General features: G+C 58.3%; 2 protein-coding genes across 5 annotated transcripts in view; both read right to left on the reverse strand.

The window, feature by feature from the left end:
• Window positions 1–2588: 2588 nt before the first annotated feature.
• On the reverse strand, window positions 2589–19388 carry TNNT3 (troponin T3, fast skeletal type). 2 transcript variants are annotated; one of them, XM_023518342.1, is made up of 16 exons: window positions 19216–19388; window positions 16515–16550; window positions 16394–16407; window positions 15938–15955; window positions 14659–14676; window positions 13094–13108; window positions 10920–10943; window positions 10372–10390; window positions 7912–7957; window positions 6722–6838; window positions 6559–6636; window positions 6199–6312; window positions 5995–6104; window positions 5748–5838; window positions 4009–4049; window positions 2589–2705 (listed from the first exon to the last, which is right to left on the reverse strand). In XM_023518342.1, exons 2-16 carry the CDS (start codon window positions 16529–16531, stop codon window positions 2651–2653), a joined length of 777 nt encoding a protein of 258 aa, XP_023374110.1. In that variant the 5' UTR covers window positions 16532–16550; window positions 19216–19388; the 3' UTR covers window positions 2589–2650. The 2 variants fall into 2 exon arrangements, with proteins under 2 accessions (XP_023374110.1, XP_012665971.1); XM_012810517.1 differs by lacking the exons at window positions 10920–10943; window positions 13094–13108; window positions 19216–19388 and adding exons at window positions 13343–13354; window positions 14453–14467 and having other exon boundaries at window positions 16515–16531.
• Window positions 19389–24084: 4696 nt separating this feature from the next.
• Window positions 24085–26833, reverse strand: part of LSP1 (lymphocyte-specific protein 1) — a 37298-nt gene continuing 34549 nt past the window's right edge. For all 3 annotated transcript variants that reach the window (XM_012810520.2, XM_012810519.2, XM_012810518.2), the window contains exon 11: window positions 24085–24542. The gene's annotated coding sequence lies outside the window, so the exon portion shown is untranslated. The remainder of the gene's footprint in view (window positions 24543–26833) is intronic.

Here is a 26833-nt window from a genome sequence, read left to right on the forward strand (position 1 = left end):
TTGTTGCCAGCAGGCAAGGAAGTGCCGTGACTGTGTGGTACGTGGAGCTCAGCTCCGTTCTGGTAACTTAGGATCATAGATTCTCTGAGGTTTCCTTCAAGACAGTTACATTGCTATGAACGCGATAGCTTTTTTCCCTCTTGTCTACCAGTCTCTTAAAAAAACAAAACAAAACAAAACACAACTTTCCTTGTCTTGTCTCAGACTCTGGGTGAAGAGGGGACTTGGGAGTAGAAACCACTCTGATCTTGCCTGACTCGGGGCTCTCTGAGGTGTCACAGCAGAGAACGGTTTGCCATAGGTTTCAGAATGACACCTCCTCCAGAGACAGGGTCCCTTCTGCTCTTAATTGGCCAGAAGTGTTCGTGAATAGTGCTGTGTTTCACCCGATTCTTTTCGTGTGGTCCGTAAACTGTCCATGTGTTGGGAGCATGTAACCCGTGAAATTCAGTATTCTCATGTAAAACTCTCTTTGCATTAAAAGGGCCCCCTGGGTCAAAATGTAATTTTTAAAAATTCATAGCGCTTTTCGGTAGGAGACGTTTAACTGCTAGCTCCATGTCTTTACAATGAATCAGTCTATTCAGGGTTTGTGCTTTCCCTTGAGTCAACTCCATAAGTTATAGTGCTCCTGGGAATTGGCTATTTTATTTAGTTTTCAAATGTGTTTTCAGAAAGTTGTTTATGGTGTTCTCTTACTGCAAATTCCATCTCTGCAGTGTCTGAAGTGAGGCCGTCCTGTCATCCGAATGCTGTTTGCGCCTCCCCGCCCTGCTGAGCCGCCGCCTCATTCGCCCTTCCCCAGAGAGGTTTTGGCCTGGCCGATCCCCTCCATTAATTCTTGGTCCTGGTAAACTTCTGTTTATTATTTTTTCCATGTTTCACTTTTTCCTGATTTTAGTTTTTTGTTCATGTTCTCATTTCTTAAGTTAGATGTACAATTCACTCAGATTTGAATTTTTCACCCTTTTCTAATATAGGCCAGACTTGGGGCTGCACCTGGAGTTCTGTGGGTGACTCTGCCATGCCGACCACGCTGCCTGTGTCCTGCTCAACTTACCACCTTCTCTGTGGCCTGAGAGCCCCTGGTGTGTTTTTATATTTCTTAACCCACACTGGGAATCGCCTTCTTACAGGGGCTAATGGTGGCCTTGTGCTGCTGGATGGAGCCTGTGTTAAGGCCCAGCCTGGGGGCACCTCTGGCCAACCTTCCACAGCTATTCTGTCAGTGTCCACCCTGCCAGGGCTGACCGTTCTGGTTGCAGACACCCTCTGTACCACATGCAGAGGGCTGCGGCTGCGCGGGGATGCATGCTGCACTCACAGACATGCTCATTTTCCCCGTGGTAGCACCATTGTCATGACTCCGTTAGCATTCTGCATCCCTGGCTGCTGGTGAGCTGAGCCCTCAGTCCCTGCATGGTGACTGTCTCTGTCCCCAGCTCAGCTGGCTGCATCCTGCCCATCCTGCTACTCAGAGAGCTTTCAGAGAGAGACCATGTGGCGGGACGGCAACAGCGGACAGTGGGTTCCCTCCCTCCACACACTAAGGTCTCCATCTTTGCATTACTGGGATGAAGCATCCGTGGTCCCAAGATTCGTCCTCAATCCTGCTGTAATATGCCTGTCGTATGCCCACAAGGAGGACTGTTCTTTGGTGGGGGGTGTGGAGTGTGAGGGGGTGTGGGCCTGTGGGGACTGTGCCCATGTAGGCAGAAGCGTGAGGGCCACGGCTGGGGTGTGTGTGGTGTGGGGATTCCGTTTTGCCCTCAGAGTCCTGGCTGGCCCCTCCAGCCCCACCTGCCCGACAGCAGTGCAGACGTGCCTGCTGCCCTGGCCTCCTCTGTGAGCACTGCACCGCACAGGCCCGTGTCTTGATCTGATCCCTGTGATTTATATTTTCCATGATTCTATTTGCTCAGGTTTTCATGTCTGTCACACAGTTGTGCACTGTGCTCTTTCTCAGGGTAAGGAACCATCTGTGCTGCGCGCCTGCTGCCTGGTGGGAACGTGCCTTTCGTCACTCCTCCCCAGTGGGCCGGGCTCCTCAGAGGGGCTTCGGGGTGCAGCATGGAGGTGGGTGGCTCAGGATCTGCCCTTACTTTCCTAGGGTCTGCAAAGTGTCCCATGGCGCTGCCCCCTCCATTCAGCCCCAAAGGGCAAAGACCCCCTTAGAGCAGCATGCTGAAGGGCATGTGAGCTGGGGTGGGGAACAGAGGAGCCTTCTGGACTGAGAGCCCAGATGTGGTGTCTGGGTCCTACATTCAAGGCACCATCTGGCATGGTGGTAGCAGCAGGTGACATGTGCTGGCCATTCCTCTCCTGAGCTGGCCCCTGAGGTAGGTACCACCCAGATGCTCTGTACCCAGGCTGCCCCCACCCCATCTCAGCTGTCTCCCCAAGGCCTGTTCACAAGTGAGCACATGCTGGTGGAGGGGGGTCTGCTGGCTTTATTCACAGACCCCAGGGTCCAGGAACAACAAGGACAGAGACTCAGGGGGTGCTCCGGGAGGGCCCCTTTGCCCCCAAGATTGTCATGCAGCCACCGAAGGAGCTTCGTCTTGGGGGCTGGAGGATGAGGTACGTGGCGAGTGGGCCTGAGGGAGAGTGGGGGTGGAGGGTCTCTGCCTGGGGGGGGCCCTCTGCCCCTCTACTTCCAGCGCCCACCGACTTTGCCTTTGGCGGGTGTTCCAGCCTTCTTGCTGCTGCAAATGGGAAGCAAATCGTTCTTGAGTGACAGAATGTCTGGTGAGGGCAGGACCCGCCAAGTCAGGCCACCTCTCTGGCTCCCAGCCTCAGGACAGCCAGGGAAGACCCTGACTGCTCCAGGTGAGGCCATGGTGTCCTTGCACACACACCCAGCTTCAGTCCACATGGTGCTGACTCACCTGTGCCTGGCCTCGTCAGGGCCCGGCAGTTAGTGTGGTTAGGAGAGGAGGCTGTGAGCGAACCGGGACCCTGCATGCCCCAGGGGCCCTCCCTCGTCCTCCCCGTCCTGCCAGAGGGGCCGTGCAGATAAGCCCCCATGGGGAAGGCTATCTTGGCAGGTGACTCCCATCCTCCCAGATGCTCTGGCTCCTTCTGGGCAACAGCCTCCAGGGACAGTGGTCCTCAGGGGCTGCCTCATTTGTCTGAGGCCCTTTGTATGGCCAGTGAGCCAGGAGGGAGCTGGGGCTGGTCAGGCCCAGGAGGATGAGAGTGTCTGGTGAAGGCTGTGCCCTTACACATGATCCTGCATATCCTCACCCACGTGGACATGCTCACACACGTGCACATGCACACACGCGTGCACTACTCCTTTCAAAGGGGCCTGCCATGGGCCCTGAACTCAGCAGGGACCAGGGAGGCCATGTGGCCCTCTTTACCAGCTCCCCTTTTATGGAGGAGGGGCTGTTTCTGGAAGCAGCAAGGAAGCCGGGCCCATGGGTAGAGGGAGCAAGTGCCAGGGGACAGCTGGCGGCATGGTGGGCACCAGCATGAAGTCACCTCAGGCACCTAGGTACAAACCCTGGGTGGGCAGCTGTCCTAAAGAAATCTGCCACCCCCCCTGGGACACAGTTTCATAGTCACCATCCTGAGGAATCATTTTCCTGAACGTCACAGACAGCTGGTGACAGGGCCTAGCCTCTTAATTTCCCTGTCAGGTCACCTTTGAGGGTGAAAGGATGCTGGGACATCCAGGAGCCCAGGCTGGCTTAGCCAGCCACTCCAGAATCTGCCCTCTCCCACAGCCAGTGGCAGATACAGGCGAGGGCATCCTGGAGGGGCCCTGCCTGGCTCCCTCCTCCTGCCTCCATCATGACCCAGAGCTGCCTGTGTGCAGATGAGCAGGCCTTTGTGGACACAAGGCTACACATGCTGGCCTAGCACCCTGGCAGGTTCGTCTGGTGACCGCTGTGCCGAGGCCACCTGCCTGGCCCTGGTTAGGGGTCGGCTGACACGACCTGGCCTCAGGTGAGGAGCGGGACCCTGTGCCAGTTTGGAGCGGGGTGCGGCGAGAGTACTCACTGCTTTTGGGCCTGGTCGATGCGGCTTCTGAGGTTGGTGATCTGTGAACAACACAGGTGACTTACTGTGAAGGGCCCGGGAGGGCCAAGCTGGGCACAGGCCAAGTGGACGCCCTTCTTCACCGCAGGGGAGGCAGGACCATGGTGCTCCAGCCTCTGTGTGTCCTTACTGTGTCTTGGCTCCGAGGCCCCCGGTGCACGGCTCTGACTCACTCTGCTGCCTACACTGGCCCAGGCTCCCGCACACACAGCCCTGGAGCCGGCCACTTACCTTCCAGCCTGCACAGGATGTGAGGCGGGGTGGCCAAGTACAGTAAGGCCTACAGGTGCCTCCTTCCAGCCCCCACTCCCTGCTGGCCAGGCAGGTGGTCCTCCTGCTCCCCCTGACGGAGCCTTGGAGATGCCCGTGGGGGAGGCTCCAGGCTGGTGCAGGAGGCCAGGAGGGTGAAGCCCTCCCTCACTGCCAGCGAGGGCAGCTCAGAAGCCACTAGGCCACAGGCCTGAGGGAGGAGGTGGGGCAGGAAGGAGGCTCTGGTCCTTCTGTCAGCATCCCGAGCGACCTGGGTTTTGCCATGCGAGAGGCTCACCGTGCATCGCACACCCTGAGCCTGGCCCGTGTGGGCTCTGGCTACTCACAACTTGGCTAGCATCTGCACCCTGGCCCGGACATTCATGATCTAGAAAGACCAAGATGGTTACGTGGCTGGATGGGCCATGAGGCCTCAAGGCCCCATTGTGCAGTAGGCCAGGCTGACCGTGGCCCTCCAGGCTCTCTGAGGCCCCAAGGACCTCTGTGGACCCAGTGTGTCCGAAGGCGGTAGTACCCTGTAATTGCTTTAATGTACACAGCTATGATTTAATAAAAATAAAAAAAGAAAGCGGTGGGACTCCGACTCAGCTCTGAGGACACCAAGGGGCTGGCCTCGGCTCATTGCAGTAAGGCCCATGTCAGGGCCAGCCTCCCTGGGACAGCCCTTAGGGCTAGGTCAGCACTGTCACCTGGACCTCACTGGTCTACAGGGATATGTCTCCTGGGATAGCTCCAGGAAAGGGCATATTTGTCCTGCCTCTGCTAGAGGTAAGGAAACCAAGGCACAGGCAGACAGAGTGGCTTGCCCTGAATACCCAAGCCGGAGCTGGGTCTGACCTGAGGGCAGCCCTGTTGAAGATGCCCCTCCAGTACAGCCTGCCTTCCCCAGCAACCCTGAACGTCCATGAGGGGTGCGCCACATGGCTCTGATGGAAGTGGGGAGTGTCTATGTTCACACTGGTAGCATTGACCACCCAAGACTGGCCCCCACCCTCCCAGGGCCACGATGGGGCCTCAGAGGGGGAAGATGGCCCTGATGCACCCACACAGCTTTACAACCCACCTCCCCATCCCTGGCTCTGTCCTTTGCAGCAATGTCTACTGGAAAGGCTACTCCCCTTCCCAAGCTGGACCCCATCCCTACAGCAAGTGAAGGAGTATGTCGCCCCTCACCCTCTCTGGGAAAGCAGACATTGCCAGGCAGAAGCTATGGGGGCATGCTCCTGCACCAGAGGGACTTGGGAGCCTGGACATGAGCTCAGCAACCCTGGGAATGTCCCATAAGTCTAGCAGGAGGGGTCAGAAAATGGGCTCTGAGGCCACACCACTCTGCTACAAGGCTGCTGGGCTGATGGCTCAGGGTGGAGGACAGGAGAGGGTGATGAGGCTGCAGGGAGGTGGCTTCCCTGGCCAGTGGTGCCTGGACTCACATCATATCTCTGGCGTTTCAGCTTCTCCCCAAATTCAAACTTGTCCGTCTCAAGTTGGTATAGGGTGTCCCAGAGCTCCTTGGCTTTGTCCCTGGGGAGGTGACAAGGTGAGGCCCAGGATCCTGTTGTCCTCTTGTGGCCACCACAATGTGGGTCCTTGGTGGCCTCAGGAAGGGCAGCAGCACCTCAGGCCAGCCTGTGTCTGAGCTGCCAGCTGAGCAGGCGGCCCCACCCGCCACCCTCTCACCTCAGTTTGTCGTCGCTGAGGTGGTCAATGTTGAGCGGCTTGCGTCTCTCAGCAAGAATCTTCTTCTTCATCTCTCGGGCTGTCTGCTTCTTGCCTCTCTTCTGGTCAGCCTGGAGGGGTCAGGACCAAGGCAGGTGGCCAGGTCTCAGATGGGGCCTGTGGCAGATGCGGGCCGCGGCCCCAGGCTCTGGGTGGCGCGCTCACCTTGGCCAGGTAGCTGCTGTAGTTGGCGCCCATGGAAGACAGAGCCTTCTTCTTCTTCAGGTCGTCCTCAGCTCTCCTCTTGGCATCCTCTTCCTCCCTCCTGGCCTTTTCCTCCTGTGGAAACCCAGTGCCCAAGCCCCTCAGGATAGGACAAGGGAAGGCTCTCTGCGCAGGCCCCAGGAACCCACCCTGGGTTTAGAACTTGCTGAAAGGAAGCTCTGAGTCCTGGCCAGGACCTCCAAAGGGGTCCCACAGGGCAGGAGCCTTAACCAGTGATTCTAACCACTGACTGATGCCGGTGGGACACTGGGAGAAAGAAGGTCCTGCGCTTGGCGGCTGGGGGCTGGGGGCTGTCCTCACCGCCAGTCTGTTTTGACGCTCCCTCTCCTTCTCAGCACGGATCCTCTGCTGCTCAGCCCTCTCTGCCCGACGTTTCTCCTGTGGCGGGAGGAGTGCATTGGCCCAGCCTTGCCACCCTCCTGGTGTGTACACCTGCCCTGTCCTGTGGGAGTCCTGCACTCACAATCCTCTCCTTGAGAGCAATCAGTTCCTCCTCCTCCTTCTTTCGGGCTTCAAAGTGGCTGTCGATGAGGGCCTGCAGCTCCATGAGGTCCTTATTCTGACGCTTCTTCTGGATGTCCTGGGGGAGAGGCCACAGAGAAGCCCTGACTCATCGGTCCCATGAAAGCTGGCAGTGGTGAGGGTCTTTCTGCTGTCCTCTGGGGGGCCTAGCACAGCCTGGCCCCTGTGCTGCAGGCAGGGGTGGTGCCCTTCCTGCAGGCAAACCCAGGCCCAGCCCTGACAAGTTGCCAGCAACCTGGGAGGGACTGGCTCTGTCACCACCATCAGAGGTACCCTTCATGGGGCTGGCAGAGAGAAGACTGCCAGGGAGACAATGTGTCAGACGGAGAGATGGACAGGTTAGTGAACAGATGAATGTGTGACGGGGTGGGTGGGTGAGTGATGGTGGATGGATGGATGGGTGGGAAGGTGCATGAGTGGGGAGGTGGGTGGGGGGGGAGTTGGTGGGCGAGTGAATGGATGGGAGGGTAAAAGAATGGGTAGATGGATAAGTGAATAGGTAGATGGGTGGGTGGGTAGATGGGAGAATAAGTGGATGGTTGGATGGGAGGACGGATGAGAGGCTAAGTGGATGGGTGGATAGATGGATGAATGGATGGGTGGGTGGGTAGATTGGTAGGTAAATGGATGGGTGGATGGGAGGATAAGTGGATGGGTAGGTGGATGGATGGATGGATGAATGGATAGGTAGGTGGGTGGATTGGTAGGTGAATGGATGAGTGGATGAAAGGATAAGTGGATGGGTGAGTGTATGGTAGGATGGATAGATGGATGGGAGGGTGGATGGATGGGTGGATGGATGGGAGGATGGGTGGGTGGGTGGAAGGATGGGTGGATGAATGGGAGGATGGATGGATGGATAGGTGTGTTGGTGGGTGTACAGATGATGGGTGGGTGGGTGGGTGGGGAGATGGATGAATAGAAGGATGGATGGGTGGATAAGTAGATAGACAAATGTATGAAAGAGAAGGGAAGGGAGATGTCTATCCTTAGGGATTGTCCTGTGGTCCAGAAATGAATCATGTAGAATTGCCTGGAACCAGGGAGGACATGAGCTCCTGAGGCCTAAGGTGGTGGTGGAAGGCTATAGTTTTGGGGGTGACTATTCTGGTCTGAGTCTTACAAACTTACATCGAAGTCTACTTTCTCTCCTTCCGGGATCTTAGGAGCAGTGAGTCTAAAGGAGAGAGAAAGAGAGACTGGTGAGCAGGGACCACTGGGGACCTTTCCAGAGGGTCGTCTGACCCTGCCGGCCCCAGTCACCAGCACTGTCCACCATCCTCTGGCTGTGGGCACATAGCCTGAGCTTCCTCATCCAATTTCTAACCTGCCCTGCCCCTGGAGAAGGTGTCCACTTTCCAGTGCCCTGCTCTGCAGCTTCCCCGCTGCTTCACCCCACTGCCCAGGACAGAACCTCAGTTTGTTCCTAAACAAATGAACAAATGCCACGTCCCAGTCGGGTCAGAGGGCTAGATGGCCCTCCCAGGCAGCACCATCCTCTGTGGTCAGGACCAGCTGCTGAAACCCTTCGTGATTCTCTGGGCCAGAGGAAGGAGGGGGGAGCTGGGAAGAAGCACTCTGAAGGGGAAGTGGGCCCCCATCTGGCTGGGGTGCGACCCCTCCTCCCACCAATGCATTCCAGACAGAGCAAAGAGTTAAAACAACAGCAACAACAATTTTTTAAAACAAGCCTTGGAAGAAAGTGCAACTGAATATTGATCAAAAACTGGAGTGGGAGAGGATTTCTAAGCCCCCAAGCACCAGAAGGTCCCTCCACGGGAAGGGTAGCCAGATGACTCCATGAAATGAAAAACGTATGTATGCAAAACCAGCAAAAGCCAAGAGGCAAGAAAAAATCTCACCCCCCAAAAAACCAGACTAAAAAAATATTTTCAGCAAATACAGAGAAGACTTATATCCTTATGCAAACTGACAGTTAAGAAAACATAGAGACGCCTCCGCCATTAGATAAATGAGCACAGGGCGTCCGCGCGCCATCCCTCAGAGAAGAAAGACGGCAGTGAACACGCAGGGAAGGTTGGCCCGCGAGCGAGCACAGGAATGTGGAGAGCAACGGCCGCGCGACGCCACTGCCCATCCATCAAGGGCTGGAAGTAAAAGCAGGTTTCTGTCCTCGGGTGGGGGGTGTGGGGCCCAGACCCGCTCGGGTCCCACGTCGGAGCCGGAGCTGGCCGGGCCCCTGTGGAAAGCAGTTGGACAGCGGAAGCCACAGTCCTCAGAACACTCACACTCTCGGCCCCAGTAATTCCAGTTCTGGGAACGTGGCCTAGGGAAATAACCCTAAAGATGGAAAATGCCTTCCACCCGGCGTTATTTATGATAGTAAAATATTGGGGAAAGCCTGCTCCAGGGGAACGGTTAGGAAAATTATGGTTTGTGCAATCGATGGAATATTGTGTGGCCATTCACAATATTTAAGAAGACCATGTAAAAACATGGAAAAATGCTTATGAATAGTGCTGCACTTTCAAAAAAGCAGAATTCAAGGTTGCATGGACAGTATGATGTTTGAAAAACAGCACAGAGTTTAAATCTTTTTTTCCAAGCCCTATGCGTGGAAAAAGAGTAGGAAGAAATAAGCCTTTTTATTCCTTCCTGCTATTTTCCACAGTCTGGCTGGTCGGGTGGAAGAATTATAGATTATTTTTTTTCTTCATTTGACTTTTACATATTTTCCAAATTTTCTTTAATGAGGTGTTTTATTTTCATAATGAAAATACAAACAATTTTTCTAAAACGAGAAAATATCCCGTGATCCGGCATTACTTTACTTAAAATTGCTGCAAAGTGAAGGGCGAGGGTGGAGATGGCCGTGCCCGCCACGTGCCCCTGCTTACGCGAATCTGGGAGGCCTCCCTACGTGGGGGCAAGTGACAGGCACGTGCCAACACGCTCCAAAGTTCCATCTCAGCAGTGCAGAGCCCAGGCAAGGGCCCTCAGCGGAGTGGAAAGGAGGTCATGTCAAGAGTGCCCTGGGCTTGTAAGTCCTTATCCAAACCAGGAGAGTGAAGAGAGAGAACAAATGTCTCTGAAACACTCACCAGTGGCTGAGAGGAAGGCTAGACTGTCTGGAGAGAATTGCTCCCCAAGGGGCTTAGCAGTGCCTGGGTAGTGAACTATCTGGGGCACCGTGAAGGTGTCATTCTGGAAGGGGTTGTGGAGTGAGACCCTCCACCCTCCCACCTCCCAGCCCACTTGCATGTCTATTTTCACATATGGGGTCCTGGAAGACCCTGCAGTACAGCTGGGCTTGGTGAGGTCCCCAGGGGCCCAGGTGGTTGTGGCCTCAGTGTCCCTGGCATCCCGCTTCCCCTTCCCTCACCGACTCTTCCCCACCCTGCAGCACCCCTTCCCCCCTCCCTTGGTCAGGAGCCTCCTTCTGCGGGAAGCCCTCCTGGCCTATGCTGGAGGGCCCAAGGCAGAACCACACTTTCCTGGACCTGTGGAGTCCACTTCCTCGGCGACCCCAGCACCTGTCAGTCCCACATACTTGGGCTTCTCCTCCCCTGAGCAGCCGCCCCTCCACTCCCCCCACCCCACTCAGTGTCCAGCCCTGTGGCCCACACTCACTTGGGTCTCGGCTTCTCTTCTGCAGCACAGGGCCAGCATGGGGAGGAGGAGAGAGACAGGTGAGGATGGGCTGCACACTGTCGCTGCCCAACCCAGGCACCACCTCGTTGGGGGCTCCCTGGGTCCCGTCTAGGATCACCCACCCCCTGCCACCAGAAACAAGAGAGTCTTGCCCCGTCCTAGCTGTGAAAGCCTCCTTGGTGTGTCCAAGGAGAAGAGCTCAGCCTATGGGGCCAGGAGGGAGGGGAGGGAAGGAAGGAAGAGGAATAAGGGTGCAGAGTCCTACAAAGGTAGGAAGGGGAGAGGCAGGAGTGAGTATACTCCCAGGACAGGGAGACAGGGTGACAGGAAACAAGGACTCAGGAGAAAGCACCCCACAGGCTCCAGGGCCGCTGACTCAGCCCCATGGCTATCCTCCGAGGTGTGGGCCACTCTCTGAGCCCCAGCTAACCTAGGCCTCTGTCCCTGGCAGAAAGGAGGGTAGACAGCCCCAGAGCAGCCCAGAGGGTCTTCTCTGTCCCTTGCAGGCAGACTTAGGGAGCCCTGACCTTCCAGGCCCTCCTCTATGGCGTCTTTGTAGCATAAGGCACAAGCACACAAGAAATGCTGGCAGCTGCAGAGAGCAGCAGGCCAGTGGGCAGGGGAGGGGGTAAGGGCCCGGTTGCCTGGACTTTCTCTTCCCCGGTGCCTTTGCCTGGATTCAGGAGCGTCCCCAGCTAGGGCCAGAGAATTGCTGTCTGTGGACAGAGTGGAAGGAGGCTCTTCCCCAAAGGTCTGGTGAAGAGTATGAGGGACACAGGGACCCACTCACAAGAACCAGGGGTGCCCCTAGGTCAGTCCCACACTGCTGACATGGAGAGTCCCCCCCAACTTAGGCCTCTTTGGGTGGGTGCAGGCCTCTCTGCCCTCAGGCAGCTCCTAGGGTCCTGACTTGGGCCTTCAGGGTCCATTTGAACCTACCCTGTCACAAAATGGTTATTTTTTTGGTTGCAGCCATCATTGTTGTTTGGTGGGCCCGGGCTGGGGATTCGAACCCGCCACCTTAGGTGTGTGTGGCTGGCGCCTCAGCCGCTTGAGCCACAGGCGCCGAGCCCATAATGGTTATTTTAATCAAGTCTTGGCTCCTCTGGCATGCGGAGACCTCAATCTATCAGTGATTTTATGTACAGCTCCTTGCTGGCCTCAGCCCATGGAGCCTCCCCCCAAGTTTAGAATGTCCACTATGGCACCTTTCATTGGGCCCAAAGCTAAGGCCTGAGCTCCCTGGGACAAGGATTCCTGACCTGCCAGCAATTCTGCCCTCAGTCTCAGAGGCTATTTTGGGCCCCTCTGACTGCCCTAGGGCCTCCAGACCCTGCACTGGGCTACTGGCCTGCCTGGACTGGCTCTGTCCCCTTGTCTCTGCTCTGAGCTTTAGGTGGCAATGATAGATGATGAGGTCATTGATACGTGTGGCCTCCATCCCCCCTCTGCCCGACTCAGGGTGCGGGTGCTGCCTGTCCAGCCCCTTGCTGAGGTTCCCGTCACACCCTCCTCAGCTTGTGGGTCGCTGAAAATCCGCTGCACACCACTGGAGCCCTGGGACTGGGCCACTGTCCTGCAGGTGCTGACGGCACCCTGACATCAGGGGTGTGAGGGCTGGGGGGGCCTAGGAGTGAGCCCGTACCCTCTGTCAAGGGCTAGAAGTAGGCCCCCAGTGGATGGGGGTAGGGTGATGGAGGGTTAGGGGGCACATGCAGGGGTCAGGGGTCAGCAGCCACACAGAGAGTGGCAAAGCTGTCCTGGGGCTCTCCTATTCCTGTCCCCATTGCACAGTCTGTTCCCCACTGTCCAAGTGCTGGCTTCAGAGAGGCCTGGTGCCCATGAGCCCACTGTCTCCTGGACACCTTCTCTGTATGGCCTGGACATCCACCCCTCCCTCCCACCACGTCCCGTCTTGTCCAGGCCATGGATGGAAGACTGTGGTCTGGGTAGCACAGGGGTCAGGCCCAGTGGGGGAATCCAACAGCCCCACGGGGCAGAGAGTGGAGGGGCTGAGAAGTGCTCCCCGATCCAGGCCCCTCCACCCAGGGCTTCAGCTGGCCCACCCAGGGGGCCTCCTCACCCCTGGGTGTGTCTGGCGCTAGCTCAGGCAGCGGGTGGGATGCTGGGGCCTCACTGATTGCTCATTTGCACGCATGGCCCCTGGCTGTTCCAGTCCCTGATATCCCCACCTTGAGCCTCAGCCCAGCGTTCTGCTTTACCCTACCGGCCCCTCCCTCCCTGTGGCCTCACCCTCACTCCATGCTTCCCTGTTCCACTGCTAACTGGGGCAGGGCGGGGGTTGCCTGCCCCACCTGCCTTCCTCTGCTCTTCTTCACCCTACTCCAGGAGATCCAGAGGGTCACAGTGGACCCGGCATCATCCTCCCAAGGCCTATTCTGCCCACGGCCCAGGCTGGCCACATCCCACCCTTCAGTCCTGCTGGTGGGCCACAGAGGTGTCTCATGCCTTCGAAGTTCCTCAGTACTCTCTGCCAGGGAGACCAGAAGCAGGGCCTGCGCCCTGTAGGTCAGTTCTGTCAGAGCCAGGCTCTCCACTCTGTGCCCACCCAGAGGCCAGACGGGGCTAGTCAACAATGGTGCATGTCAGTCATGAATGGCAAGCAGGAGGGAGAGAGGAAGAAAGGACAGAAGGGAGGAGGATCAGGGCTCTGGCTGGAGCACTGGGGGCACCCACGTACCTTCTTGGACTTCCTCTGCAGAGTAGCACCGTGGAGGGGAGAAGGATGGGAGGGAGAGAGAGCCAGTGTGAGACGAGGCACAGGAAGTGAGCAGGGGGAGCGGTGGGGTGGAGGAGGTGGGGAAGGGGCGGCAGGGTCTAAGCAGAACCAGGTGTGAGTGGGTTACGTGGCCTCTTGCTCCTTCTCGGCTCCTGTGAGCACCCACACTGGCCACATGCGCCCATGTGGCTTTGAAGTCATGTCACATACCTGGTTCATGAACTTCATGGGCCAAGGAGGGCCGTGGAACAAGAGGCAAAAACCACAGGTCAGAGGTCAAAGGAGAAGGGATCCGAGGTTAATGGAAAAACAGCCAGTCGCCACTCGAGGCCAAGGGGCAGGGTGCGTGCAGAAAGCGTGCAAGATACGGTCAGAGTTAGTCTGGGTGTCGCTACTGCGCCTGAGCCCATGTCCCAGATCCTGCTACACACCTCAGAATCTTGGGGCAGGAGGGTCCTTCAGAGACCTGAGTCCAGCCCCGACATGCCCCACCCCACAGGTAGGGAAACCAAGGCTCAGGGGCTGGTCTGGGGTGTTCATGCCTCATGACTGCCCTGCGTGTGGGGATGAGTCCCTGCTCTCCCACCTCCCTTCTCTGCTGGCGCCCGGAAGGGCTGCCATGCCTCTGGCTGCCCTCCAAGGCTGGGGCTCCAAGGCCCACGCATCAGCCATAGCCTGGTCGAGTGGCACCAGTGTCTGCAAGGACAGGGCCTTTATCCCAGAGAGGCAGGGCCTCAGGGGGCCGTGGGCACATGTAGGACACCCACTGTCTTTCTTCTCTCACAGGGCTATTTCTAGCCTCTGAGGAAGCTGGCAGCCCTAGGAGCAGATGGCTGCTCTGTCTCCAACCCCTCGCCTGGCCAGAGCCCCCAAGGTACCCCACAACAGAAGGCTGTGACAAAGGACTACCCAAGGAAACTAGCTGGGGAGCTGGGTGCTAACCCCCATGGCTAAGTGCCCTGGCTCTGCTTCCATCTGGCTTTTCTCCCCAAGATCTGGCCCACCCTAAGACCAGATGTCCCCAGGCTCTCAGTGTCCCACTGGGGCAGGGGGCCATGCTCAGCCTCCATCCGCTCCCATGGTCTCAGTGCCCCTGTGCACAGGGCACCTATTCCTGGGAGGAGCCCCTGGCTATGCTCTGTGGACCAGAGAGAAAGGGTCGCACCCTCAGGGCCCAGGCATCATCTTGGTTAGTGAGTTACACGGGGGCCACATGTGGGGGCCCCTTGGCTGACTGGTGCCTCTCAGCTTCCCCACCCCACGTGGCTCCAGCCAGGCCCTGGGCCCCACATGGGGACCAGAAGTCCTGTGTCCTCGTACCTTCTTCGTGGACTTCTGAAGTGAAGGAGAGCCAGGGTGCAAGGGCGGCAGAGAGGAGAGAGGAGGGGTTAGACAGGGGCACACGGCACGTCCTTAGAGCAGGGGGCTGGGGCCACAACCCAGCGGTGTCACCGTGAGGTGGTGGTCTGTGGGGCAGGAAGGCTGGAAGGGCTGGCATGGGGGCCAAGGGTCCTGGACCCACTTACCTTCCTCCTGGGCCTCCTCTGAAAGTGGGAGAAACCAGGAGCAGGAGACAGCAGGAGGGCAGAGAGAGGGAAGAAGGATAGTCATTAGATGGGGCGCTTAGCTTGGCGAGGAGGGCTGCCATGGCCAGCCTGGGGAGCAAGGGTTCATAGGCCGGTCTGCCCCCCAGATGGTGGCTTGGCTGCCTTGAGTCCTCAGGGACAGCCCCAGCTGCCCCACACGTGGAGGCTCTACCTGAGTCCTGTGCTCCAGGTGGTGGAGGCAAGGACAGACACCAAGCACAAGTGTTTCAAGAAAACCCTGTGCTGCTGGCCCTGATCCCACAGGGAATGTCCCCACAGGATCCTCTGAGTGTGCCTGGAAGTAAGTAGCCCTGAGGGTCTTTGAGGACATATGCCACAGCTACCCTGTGGCCACATTTTTCACTCAGAAGTGAGTCTCTCTGCCTTTCCAGCTGAAGAAAGGTTGTGCTGTGTTGTTAGGGTAGCCAAGTGCTTTTAAAATATTTTCAAAACACAGCACCCAGAACCCCTTACAGGGCGGCTGTGAGCTGCGGGGGCATGTTCCCAGGCTGGGCGCGTGCCAGGGGTTCCAGAGTGGGGCCGTGTCCTGAGAACCCAGGTCTGTGCTGTTCCCAGGTGCGCCTGCGCCCATGTTCCCCACCCGCCCACGCCTGCCCAGGCATGACAGAGCCACCCACGGACCACACCCAGCCTACCAGAGGGAGGGGTCCCCAGACTCCACCCAAGGCTTGGGGATGGCGTGGAGAGATGCTGAGACAGACAGAGATGGAGATGGAGACAGAGCGACAGGGGGAGACAAAGAGAGCAGGAGATGAGTGAAGCTGAGAGAACAGAGACACTGAGAAAGAGACACAAAGAGATAGAGAGAGGTAGACGGGGGATGCGAGAGACGGAAGGGCCAAGCACACAAGGGCACCTGACACTGGCGTGAGTCTGATCTAGTGACCCACACCCGTGGACACAGATAGTGAAGTGTTAAGGAATCAGTGAGTGTGTGTTAATTGATTAAAGAGATGGGAGGTCAGTGATGACTAGTTAATGATTAAGTAATTAATCATTAATGAAATGCTGGCATTGTTAATCAAACCACTGATCTGTGCGGCTGTTAGTAATGAGATGCTGAGGAGGAGGGAGAGTTAAGGCCAAGTCCAAGTGGGACCAGAGAAGGCCTGGGTGGGGGGATACAGGCACCACACAGGAGGAGGGGTGAGGCTCAGAGGGGCCAAGTCCAGGGGGCCTCCAGGGGCCCTGAGATTACCTTCCTCTTCGTACTGCTCTGTATCAGATAGAACAAAGAGAAGCCACATCAGGGGGGACGGCATGGAAGGGAGACTGCCAACATGCCCATCCCTGGACAGTTCAGTGACTTCCTAGCTAGACAGGGACAGGGGTAGGGGTCCTCGGGCCCAAAGGGGGCTGCTGGCACCAAAGAAGGCCAAGCTTCTGGCAATGGTTGTGGCTTTGGGGAAGGGCTATGTGTCCTGGGTGCCCATGTCCTACTGAGATGTAGAGAGGGACATGCAGGGGCCCCTGGGCTTCTCAGTGTGAGTGGGCACAACCACTCATAGAGCAAGCCCTACCCCAGCTGAGGGAGTCAGCTGAAGCCTACCCACAGAATGCTGCCTGTCCAGGGCTCCCAGGCCAGGCACCCACACCCCTTCCCACATGTGACCTTTGGTCATCCAGGAGAAAAGAGGACAGCTGAGTCACTTACCCTCCACCTGCTCGCTGTGAGGCAGGGTGGGGTGGGGGGAGGAGAGAGAGAGAGAGGAGTGAGGAACTTTATAAGCAGGTTTGCAGCAAACATCAGCAAACTCTCTAGACAGAGTACTCACGCTTCCTCGTCAGACATGGTGGTGGCTGGGCTGTCTCTGTGGGGGGGGATGAAGAAGAGGGGGATCGCTTGGGTTCAGAAGTGTGGGGACATCCCCATGGCTCCCCACCAACCCTCCTTGCCCCAGTCTCTGACCCCCCCACCCTGGCTATAGCCCAGAGCTGCAGATAGGTCGGTGGGCCATGGTGTCTACCCCTACTTAGGGCAAACATCCTCTCTGTGGCATCCTGGACAAGGGGCCCTCGAGTGCAGAGTGCTTGTCCAGGCTGGGGAGGGTCTACCAGCCTGCCATGATGCTGGCAAAATCCTACTGATGTGAGCTAGAACCAGCCTCTTGGTGGTCTCTGCCCAGTGGGCCTAAGCCAGGGTCTCCCCTGGAGCCCTAGATGGCCATGGAGCCAGGTTCCCCAAGTGGGTGACATAGACCTCCTCTTCCCTGCCGGCCCCACCATCCCTCTTGAGAACTCCTGTTCCTATGTGAGCCCAAAGCTCCCTGCTGGGCCTCATGCCTTCCTTCTGGGCCCCGTACTTTGCAGGGTGCTCCAGAGTCTTCTGTATGTCCATAACCCACTGAGCATCCCTCTTCCAAGTCCCAAAGCAGCGGCTGTTCCATCCCCCTTTACCCCCTTCCCTTCCAGACTAAGCCCCCAGGGCTCATTGGAGCAGGGTCCATTGTCCCCCCCCACCTGGGCCTGTGTGAGGCCCATGGGGTCAATATGAACCCAGTGGACAGTGCCCCTTCTTTCTCCCTGCGTTCTCAGGCCCCAGGAATGTGCTTGAAACTGTCAGTGTCCACGGGGAAGCTCTGTGCCCCAGGTGCAGCGGCCTCAGGCCAGCGTGCTCAGGAACGGCCTGTCCATGAGCTGGCCACTGCACACACCGGGAGCCGCCGGCCTGGGGATGCTGGACAGCTGCATTAGCCTATGGCCCAGGGTACTTAGAGACAGGAGGTATGATCCCCCAGGGAACTTTCTCGTATAAGAAAAACAACGTTCATCAGCTAAAAGAGCATTCACAACCCTCATCAAGGTGGAAACTATTTTCTAAACCCTCCGTCAAGAATGTTCAGTTTCCCAGAGAAGCTGAACTCCATGCAGAACTAGGTAGCAGACATCTGTGGGCCTCTTCCCAGAGGCACTCCCAGGGGCCGCTGCCCCTCAAGTCACAGCCTGTCAGCCATACACTAGGCAAGGGGCTTGGTCCTTGGCTTGGACAGGCTGTGCTGCCCAAGCCTCCTGCCCCTGTGCTCAGGGCCCAGGTCTGTAGTTCTGTCTTCGCTCTTGGGTGCCACCCTCTTGGCTGGCTCAGGGTTCAGACCCCACGGCCTCCTTTGGAGCCGCTGTCTGTAAGGTGAAGGACCCCCAACTCCCCGGCTATGCTCACCCTTAACCTAGGCAAAGCCAACACCTGTTAGCTGCATGGGGGGCAGGGCACACGCCCAGAGCTGGGTTATTTATAAGGAGCCGATGGCAGCTGAGATGTCCAGAAATAGGCACCAAAATTAGGAAGACACTTCTGCCCAGAAACTCTAGACGGCATGTGTGGGGCTGTGAGAGCCTCCCCGACCCTCTCCTCTCCTTGGGCACTCAGGGCGGCCCAGCTCTTCCCTCTTCACCTGTCCTCTGGACCAGAGTTTAAATATGCACCATGGGGACCCTTGAGGCTTACTTCTAAGTGGGAAAACTGAGATACCTGCTCTCTGCCGAGTGCCTGAAGGCAACATGGAGCTAGCTCTGCTCCCGCCCCTGTGCAATTGTTGTTAGGTCCCCCAAACAGAGGGGGCCTGAGGAAGGGAGGGGCACCTCAGCAGCTGGGAAGGAGACAGTTGTCTGATTTAGTGTTCTGCCCTCAGAGGGTGCCTGAAGATAGCTGGTGAGGTCAGCCTCCTTGAGCACAAGTGCCCTCCCACCCTCCTTAGAAGGTGGTGAGGCCCAGGGCAGCTAAGGGATCTTAGCTCACCCACTGTGAGCCCTGACCACACCCAGGCTGACTCCGACCTTGTCCCTTGTCCTCTTATGCGTCCCAAGTCTTCAGGAAGGCACAGAGCCCTGGTCAGATGGCAAGTGGAAGGAGGATGGCACCCAGGGCAGGAGCCTCTTAGCACCTGCTTCTCCCAGCCACAGGCAAAGATAGCCAAGCCAAGCTCCCCACCCCCATCTGGCACACCTCTATCCAGAGCTCTGCATAAGGGACCCCAAGGCTGCCTGGGCTCCAGATAGCACCCACAGATTCGCTCCCAGTGACCTTAGGCCAGCCCACCCCCCTCTCGCCTCAGATCTTGCCTCCACAGAAGGGCAAAGTTTGAGGTGATGTGGGCCTTCCAAGCCGAGGGCCTCACTCAGGAGCTCTGCAGAAGGCCCGGTGGGCCTGGGCAGGGACCCTCAGACTCAGGAGGCCATGTCTCACGCTCCTCACCTCTCCTGGCTCCTGCTTGGGGGTGACTCCAGGGACCCCACCTTCCTCCTTCCCTGGTCTCCCATAACCCTCATCCCATTTGCAGCCTTCTCCCTTTGCTGGCAATGCTCAGGGATGGTGATGGCATAGCATCAGAGTCCTGGTAGGCTGCCTGGGCACCCAAGCCATCACACCTGCCTCGGGCATATGGCCTCAGGCTGCCCCAGGACCTGGTGCTGTGGACCCAGCATGGCCTGAGATACAGGCAGGAGGCCTGGCTGCTCTGGGCTGCTCTCACCCATACCAACCTGCGGGCTGGGGCTGAGGAGGGCTGGAGCTCCCTGTGGACAGGACAGGGCGGCACTGCCCCCAGCCTCAGGCCCTCGTGTTATAGTGACATCCGATCTTTCCCAGCAGCCCATTGGCCAACAGCTGGGTGGCCGGGTGTGGGGGCTGTGCCCATGCAGGCCCCTGACCAAGTATAGGAATGGCCAGTGGAGGAGGCTCAAGGAGGCCAAGACGGAGGGACGTGCCTAGAGAAGGGGACAAGGGCCTCCCGCCTCTCAAGGGCTGTCAGCTTCTATTTTTACATCCAGCAGCGGGCACATTCTTGGCGTGCTGAGGAGGGGAGCAAGATGGTTGGTTGGCCCTTGGGGAGGGTGTCCAGGCTCTCCCTGGGCCAGGCTGATGTGGGGTTCCTAGAGCTGGGCCCAAGCTCCCCAGTACCCTTCCTTTCTCTCTGTGGTGTCCCATGGGAGCTGACCTTTTGCCCGGGAAAAGGGTCTGCACAGCTCTCACCCCTCAGCACAGTGCCCCAGACCCACCCTCCCCTGTGGAGCTGGGGACCCTGAGGGCTCAGCTGGTGCCCATCACCTCCGAACCCTCTGGAAGAACAGTTGGGACATACGGCACAAATGGGCAAGGGGCTGTGGCTGTGCTTCACAGCAGCCCATCCCTTGGGCCATCACTTGGCTTGTGCCTCCCAAGGCCATTGGCTGCACCTGGGAGCTCCCTGTCTGGGGGTTGAGACCCTCCCTCAAGGCCTGTCTCTCCAACCTAGGGCTATCTGTGCCCCATTTCTGAGCAGCTGTGGAGCCTGGGCTTTCTGTCCTCAGGACTCCAGGTAGCACCAACAACCAGCAGACGCCCTGCCCAGTGGAAATGCTGGCCAGTGAGACTGTAGCCTAGGTGGCCCTAATCCCTTGGATCAGGAAAACTGAGGCACCTGCCCCTGCCCCTCACTCCTTCTGGAAACCTACAGGCTGATTGACAAGAGAATTGCCCAATTCAGGAGAGAAGTTTGGTGCCTACTATGGGTCAGTGACCAGGGCAGGGTGAGTCAAAGACATTGGGGTGACCTGGTGGGGCCCTCATGGCTGGCCCCCTGCCCACAGCAGCTCTGTGCCAGGCATGGGACTCCAAATGTTTCCAGAAGGTTTGGTGGCCCCTCTCCTACCCACTATGTGTTGGAGACAAGGCTGCAGGGGCCAGAGGCAGGAAGAGCATGCCTGTAGCCACAGGGCAAGGCTTACAGGACAGAGCCCCTCTTCTCTCCACCTCCCCATGGCACCTGAGCTGGGAAGGCCCCTCAGCTGGAGTACCCGGGGCCCACATCTTATCCTCCCATCAGAATCCTCTACTCTCCAGCCCTGCTCTTCTTCCTTCCCCACCCACATCCTCAGAGGGGCAAGGATTTGGTGACAACACACAGCCTTGAGCCCTGGACAAGCCTGACCAGCTTCCTGTGTGCTGGGGTCACCTGCAGAGCCACCTCAGCAAGGAAACCTGAGAGGGCTCCTGGGGGCCCCGGGAGGTGCCCTGTCCTTTGCTGACATTTGTGGACACACACAGAGCTGTGCACTGGGGGCAGCTTGGCCTGGAGAGCCCTGCCCAGCCTGGGGGTCCCCGGGGGCCATGCTTACATGTGGGCACCAGCAGGCCCTGCAGTGGCTCTGCTTGGCCAGCAGGGGAGAGTGGCTGCCCGCTCAGCTCAGTGGGCCCCAGCCTGTGCCAGGTACACTCCTGTGAGCTGGCCGAGGTCAGAGGGACGGGGCAGTTCTTATTTCTGTCAGCGACCTCCCCTCAGGACACCAAGCCCAAGGTGCAGCAGGACAGCACGGAGCAGGCAGCATCAGCTGGCCACCAAGGGTCGGCAGCAGGTACTCCATGCCCTGGTACCACCTGGCCTAGCCAGGGTTGAGTGGAAAGAGAGAAGGCAGGCAGGGGCAGGGGCAGGAGGGGGCTGAAGACTCAGGGTAGAGTCAAGGGGCAGGGGTGGGAGTTTATTTGCACCCCAGGAGGTCTGGGGACTGACCGCAGGGCCAGGGCAGCAGGAGGGACATCTGACCAATGCTGAGCTGAACCAGGTAGAGGGAGGGGGCCATGGAGAGGGGCCTGGCCTCCAAATGTCTTGGCTCCAGTGGCATGCATGAAGGACCCCCAAGATGTCAGGGGTGGTCAGGGCCCCCTCCATCAGGGTCCCAGCACCCAATGTGTATGGTTGGTGGAGCCCAAGGGACACTAGAGCCTCTCCAGAATGCCCTGAGCTGACCCAGGCACCGGAGCTGGTTACAGCCTGTAGCCAGTAGGCCTGGCCATGGGCTTCAGCACTGCCAGGCCCAGGACAGGAGCAGCTGACACAGCACTTCAGGCCTGAGCGGCTCCAACCACAAGCGGCTTCTACCCCCCATGCTTGGGTTCTTCTGACGGCAGATTCATCTATGCGTTCTGCAGATATTAAGGGGTGCCCCCTGTGTGGGGACCTGCAGGGGAGCATCAGCTGGAGGCAGGCAAGCTCTAGGCAAGCAGGGTAGATGGCAGAGGGGCAGGGCTGCCACTCCTGGCCAGGGCCTCTTGGGCAGCAGCCCCTTTGACTCTGCAGCTAACAGGGCCTAACCTCCAGACTCAGAGCAATGGGGGTGTGGGGACACTTGTGGCCATGGGGTACAGGCCACAACAGAAACACCAAGGCTGAGGCTGAGCAGTTCTCAGAGAGACAGACCCTGGGTCCTCATCCCCAAGGCTGAGCCAAGGGCCTGGGGGTTGGGGAGTGCTGGCTGCCTCTTGGCCCTCGGTGCCAGCCACTCTGGGCCCAGTGCTGGGTACCCACTGTGCCGCCTGCTTGGCCGGCTGGCCCTGGTTATTGTCCCATCCAGGCTAGTGGGAAGGGAGACAGCCCCTGTCACCTGGGAGAGGATCTCCAACTGGGCAGGGCATGACCCTTACGCTCTCTCAGGGACCAGGCTGTGGGCAAACTGATGAGAAGTTCTTGGCCTCTCTGGAATAAGCTCCCTTGGCCAGTGATCAGGAGTCTCTTTCCTCCCCAGAAAGTCAGAGGCAGAGCTGGGGTCAGAGAGTGGAAGGGAAGAGAGGCCAGAGGGTCCAGGAGCAAGAGGAGGTGAGGAGCGTGTCAAAGCTATGAGGGTGGGCCAGGCTGGCAATGGTAGGAACTGCTGGCCAGGGCTGTGGAGTCTGCTCTCCGTGCAGGCTTAGCCTTTCTGAGTCTGTGTGTGCGAGGCAGGCAGACAGTGACCACAGAGCCTTCAGAGGACCGAGGCTCTGAGCAACCAGGGAAATATCAAGGCCAAGAATATCAGAGGTCAGTGGGGGTCCTGCTCCTCAAAGGGCAGCAAGGCTGAGCATGAGCCCAAGTGTTGGCCCAGGGGAGGAAAGAGGGCCAGGGAAGACATCCCTCTATTCCCCCTGGCCCACACTGGTCCCTTCACCCACCTACCAGGTCATTCTTATGCATCCATCTCATATATACATGTACTACATTCTTTCCTCCTTTAACTCTCCCTTTCCTCACTTCCTCACTCCCTACTCTCCACCATCATTCATCTAAACATCCATCTATTCACTTTTCTCCTATCTATTCATCCATGAGCCATCTACCAATCAATCTATCCACCATCCATTCACCCACCCATCACACCATCCATTTGTCCATACATCCATCCACCATACATCCACCATACATCCATTACTCATCTACCCATCAATCTACCCACCATCCATTCACCCACTCATCACACCATTCATCCATCCACCATCCATCAATCCATTACTCATCTACCCATCTATCTATCCACCATCCATTCACTCACCCATCACACCATCCGTCTATCCATCTATCCATCCACCATACATCCACCACCCATCCACCATCCATCCATTACTCATCTACCTATCAATCTATCCACCATCCATTCACCCACTCATTACTCCACCATCTAGCTGTTCATCACCCACCCCTCCATCCATCCACCCACCACCCATCCTCCACTACTCGTCCACCATCTAGATGTCCACCACCCATCCATCCATCCATCCATCCATCCATCGATCCACCATCCATTCATCCACTACTCATCCATCATCTAGCCATCCACCACCCATCCACCCATCCATCCACCCATCCATCCATCCACCATCCATCCACCATCCATCCACCACCCATCCACTACTCACCCATCACCTTGCCATCCACCACCCACCCATCCATCCATCCATCCATCCACCATCCATTCACCATTTATCCACCACCCATCCACTACTCATCCACCATCTAGCTGTCCACCACCCACCTATCCATCCATCCACCATCCATTCACCACCCATCCATTATCTTGCCATCCACCACCCCATCCATCCATCCATCCATCATCCACCCATCCTCCACTCACCCTTCCCTCCATCCATCTGTTCTTTCATCAAACCCTTCACTGAGCACTGTTTAGGTGCTGGGATGGACAATGATCCTGAGGTGAGTTTTGCCCTCAGCAGGCGCACACAGCACAGGTTTGTATTAGGCCTTCCATCCATCCACTTATCCATCTATCCATCTATCCACTCATCCACCAACTGTCCATCAATCCATCCATCGTCCACCTACCACCCATTCATCTATTTATCTATCCATCCACCATCCAACCAGTCAAGAGAAAAGTGTCATAAGGCATCCTGAAAAAGGAAGACTGGACCCAGACTTAGTGTATTGGCACCAACTTAGGCCACCATGGACCTCATATCCTGCTCCCTACCACTTTAGAAGACCACAGGGCTGGGCAGAATGCCTGAACCCAGAGGCCAGAGAACACTGCATGGTATAGGGGCTGTGTCTCCCAGCCAGCCCTGCTCCCTCATACCCCCTTCAGTAAGCATGGTGAGCCAGCGCATGGGGACATGAGGAGCTTTATTGCACGACATGGGGAGGGCAGTGGCGCAAGCAGGGGCAGGAGGGGCACAGAGTCCTGAGCATCCAGCACAGGTGTCTTGGCTTTTGGCCTGGAGGTCACCCTGCAGGTACTTCTTGGATCTGGCTGAGTGACCAGCCCCCTCTGCACAGTTCAGGTGGCACCTTGCTCTCCTGCCTTCCCTGAGAGTTCTTGGCCTCTCTAGGAGACAGTCACTTTGGCTAATGATCAGGAGTCTCTTTCCTCCCCCAAGAAGTCAGAGGCAGAGCTGGGGTCAAAGAGTGGGAGGGCAGAGAGGCTGGAGGGTCCAGAAGCAGGAGCTGTGGTGGGGGTGTCAAAGCTGTGAGGGTGGGCCAGGATGGTGACAGGAAGCAACTTCTTGGCCAGGGCTGGGGGTGGGTGTCTGGCTGGAATCTCCCCTGGGAATATTGATGGGGAGCCTGAAACACAGTGTGAGGTTTGGGGGGTGAGGCTGGGGTCCAGGAGGGGCCTCACTCCTGTGGCCTCCCTGCCCACACTTGCTCAGCACCACAGGAGGCTCCCTCCTCCATCCTTTGTTTCCCAGTGTGGGTGCTTGTACCCAAGAGGCCCTGGCTCGAGACCTGTCTCCAAGTGGAGGCAATGCTGCCTGCCTGGTCCCAGCCTGGCAGCCCCTGGAGCTAGATCTGGGGTTCCTGTTGCTCCTGCAGCCCCTGCCCTGCAGAGGCAGCCAGCAGCTGGGAGCAAGCCCCAGTCAGATTCCTGCTGGCCGCTCCCCAGGCAGATCGCTCTTGCCTTGGCAGCCCCCTGGCCTCCTCCCCCAAAACCAGACAGCCTCTGGCTCGGCCCAGATGCCATTTGTCAATGTCCTTGCAAACACGTGGCGCCCAGAAACCAGGGCAGGCGGCTTGGCTGGGACCACCCTAGCCAGGAGGTCTGCGGGAATATCCCATTCAGCATAGCTCAGCAAAAATTGCTCCCACCTTCCGGCCAATCTACCTCTGATGATGCAGCCTCAGCCTTCCTGAGCCTGCTGGCCGCCACCCCTCACCGCTGGCTCACAGTGGACGGACGCGCCTGTGGTCAGGCCGGCGACAGCGCGGCGCCCCTCACGTGTCTGCGGGCAGACCACTCTTCCTGCTCCGGAGGCAGCCAGCAGCCGGCCAGGCTTACACCTCCCACATGGAGCTCTCGGGGTCTCTGGCTCCATCCCGCACACTGCTCTGTGCCAGGGCGGTGTCGGGACACAACCTTGGAGGCAGGTCCCTGCCCTGGTCACCCACCAAGTGACCTCGGGCCTCTGTGGCCTTGTTTCTGTACCCAGGTGATGGTATAACACTACGCACAGGCTTGCTGACACACCCTAGCTCAGAACTCATGGGCAGGCTCCACAGTCAGAAAGCAGAGCTCTGTGATCAGGCCCCCGCATCCCAGACCTAGGTCCTCCTCATACTGGAGAGACGACAAGCCCTATTCACAGGGAGGAGTGGGTTGGCCTGATCGCCCTGCCTCTGTCCCTAGGGCACAGGGATGCTCATCTCAGCTGTATCGATGTCCTCCATGGCAGATGGCCCAAGACTCCAGGGACCACCTGGGCCCCCACCACCCCTGCTACCCAAGCCTGGGAAAGACAACCTACGTCTGCAGAAACTTCTGAGGAAGGCAGCCTGGAAGAAGGCAAAGGGAACTGGGCCTCCCGCCCCACTTGGGGCCTTCCGCACCTCCCTGTCCCCTGTGAGTGAGGCCAGCCATGACCAGGACATCACAGCCCCATGCCCTGCAGACATCCCCTATGCAGTGGCTACCCTACCTTACTCTCCACATACCCCTGTCATCCACCACGTGGCATCCCCCCTGCAGAAGTCCACCTTCTCCCTTGGCCTCACCCAGCGCGGGATTCTGGCCACTCACTTCAAGGCCACAGAGCCCCAACTCACAGCCCCAAAACCTTCCCAGCCTCCCAGTGGCTTTGTCCCTGTCTCAGTCTCCGGCATGGAAAGCACCCATATCACTCACATGCACGTCCATGTGGCACCATCCCCACATACTGAGACCTCTGAGCCCCCCAGGATGGCTCCAGAAGGGGGGCTCAGCAGCTGGTACCGAGACGCAGCCCTGTGCCCTGCCAGGGCCCAGCCCCTGGCCCCAGTGGCTCACATCCGTCCTCTGCCTGCTGGGGCCCAGGCTGCCAGTCCCCACCCTGAGGAGCCCCCAGCATCAAGGCCACCACCCAGCTTCCAGGGCTCAGCTCCCAGAGAGGTTAGCACCAGAGTGGTAGTTCCCGTGGCTCCTACCCGCCGCTCTCAGGGACCCTCGCCCCATAGCCTGGCCTCTGTGGCTCCCGAGGCTGAGTATGTGGAAAAGCCCCCCACAGCTGTTTCTGCCGCTGAAGTAGAGCAGGTGTCCAGCCCCCCAAGGGCCTCATCCCCTACCCTACCGACAGGTCCCCACCTGGTCCCCATCCCCACAGTCGCACCCAAGCCCCGGCTCAGTGGCTGGACGCGCCTCAAGAAGCAGCTGATGGAGGAGGCAGAAGAGCACCCCTGTTCAGGGCCCAGGCAGAGCCCAGAGCCCGCAAAGTGGGAGGCACTCACCCCTGCCGCCCCGCGGCCCCCCGCATCCCGGGCCTCCAGGATGTGGGATGCGGTACTGTACCGCATGTCAGTGGTTGAGTCTCACGGCCTCCCAGCAGGCCCCAGAAACCGGGAGCGGAGCCTGCCAGGCCTCAGCCGCCTGCCATTTCTCTGCCAGC

Source organism: Otolemur garnettii, unplaced genomic scaffold (genome assembly GCF_000181295.1).
Source record: "Otolemur garnettii isolate 467f Iridium unplaced genomic scaffold, OtoGar3 scaffold00134, whole genome shotgun sequence".
Taxonomy (NCBI): domain Eukaryota; kingdom Metazoa; phylum Chordata; class Mammalia; order Primates; family Galagidae; genus Otolemur; species Otolemur garnettii.

Coding starts and splice junctions, on each gene's coding strand:
- TNNT3 (XM_023518342.1), bottom strand. Junction 5,839..5,994: donor CTCAGCGACGACAAACTGAG/GTGAGAGGGTGG, acceptor TCACCTCCCCAG/GGACAAAGCCAAGGAGCTCT. Junction 4,050..5,747: donor TGAAACGCCAGAGATATGAT/GTGAGTCCAGGC, acceptor TGTTGTTCACAG/ATCACCAACCTCAGAAGCCG.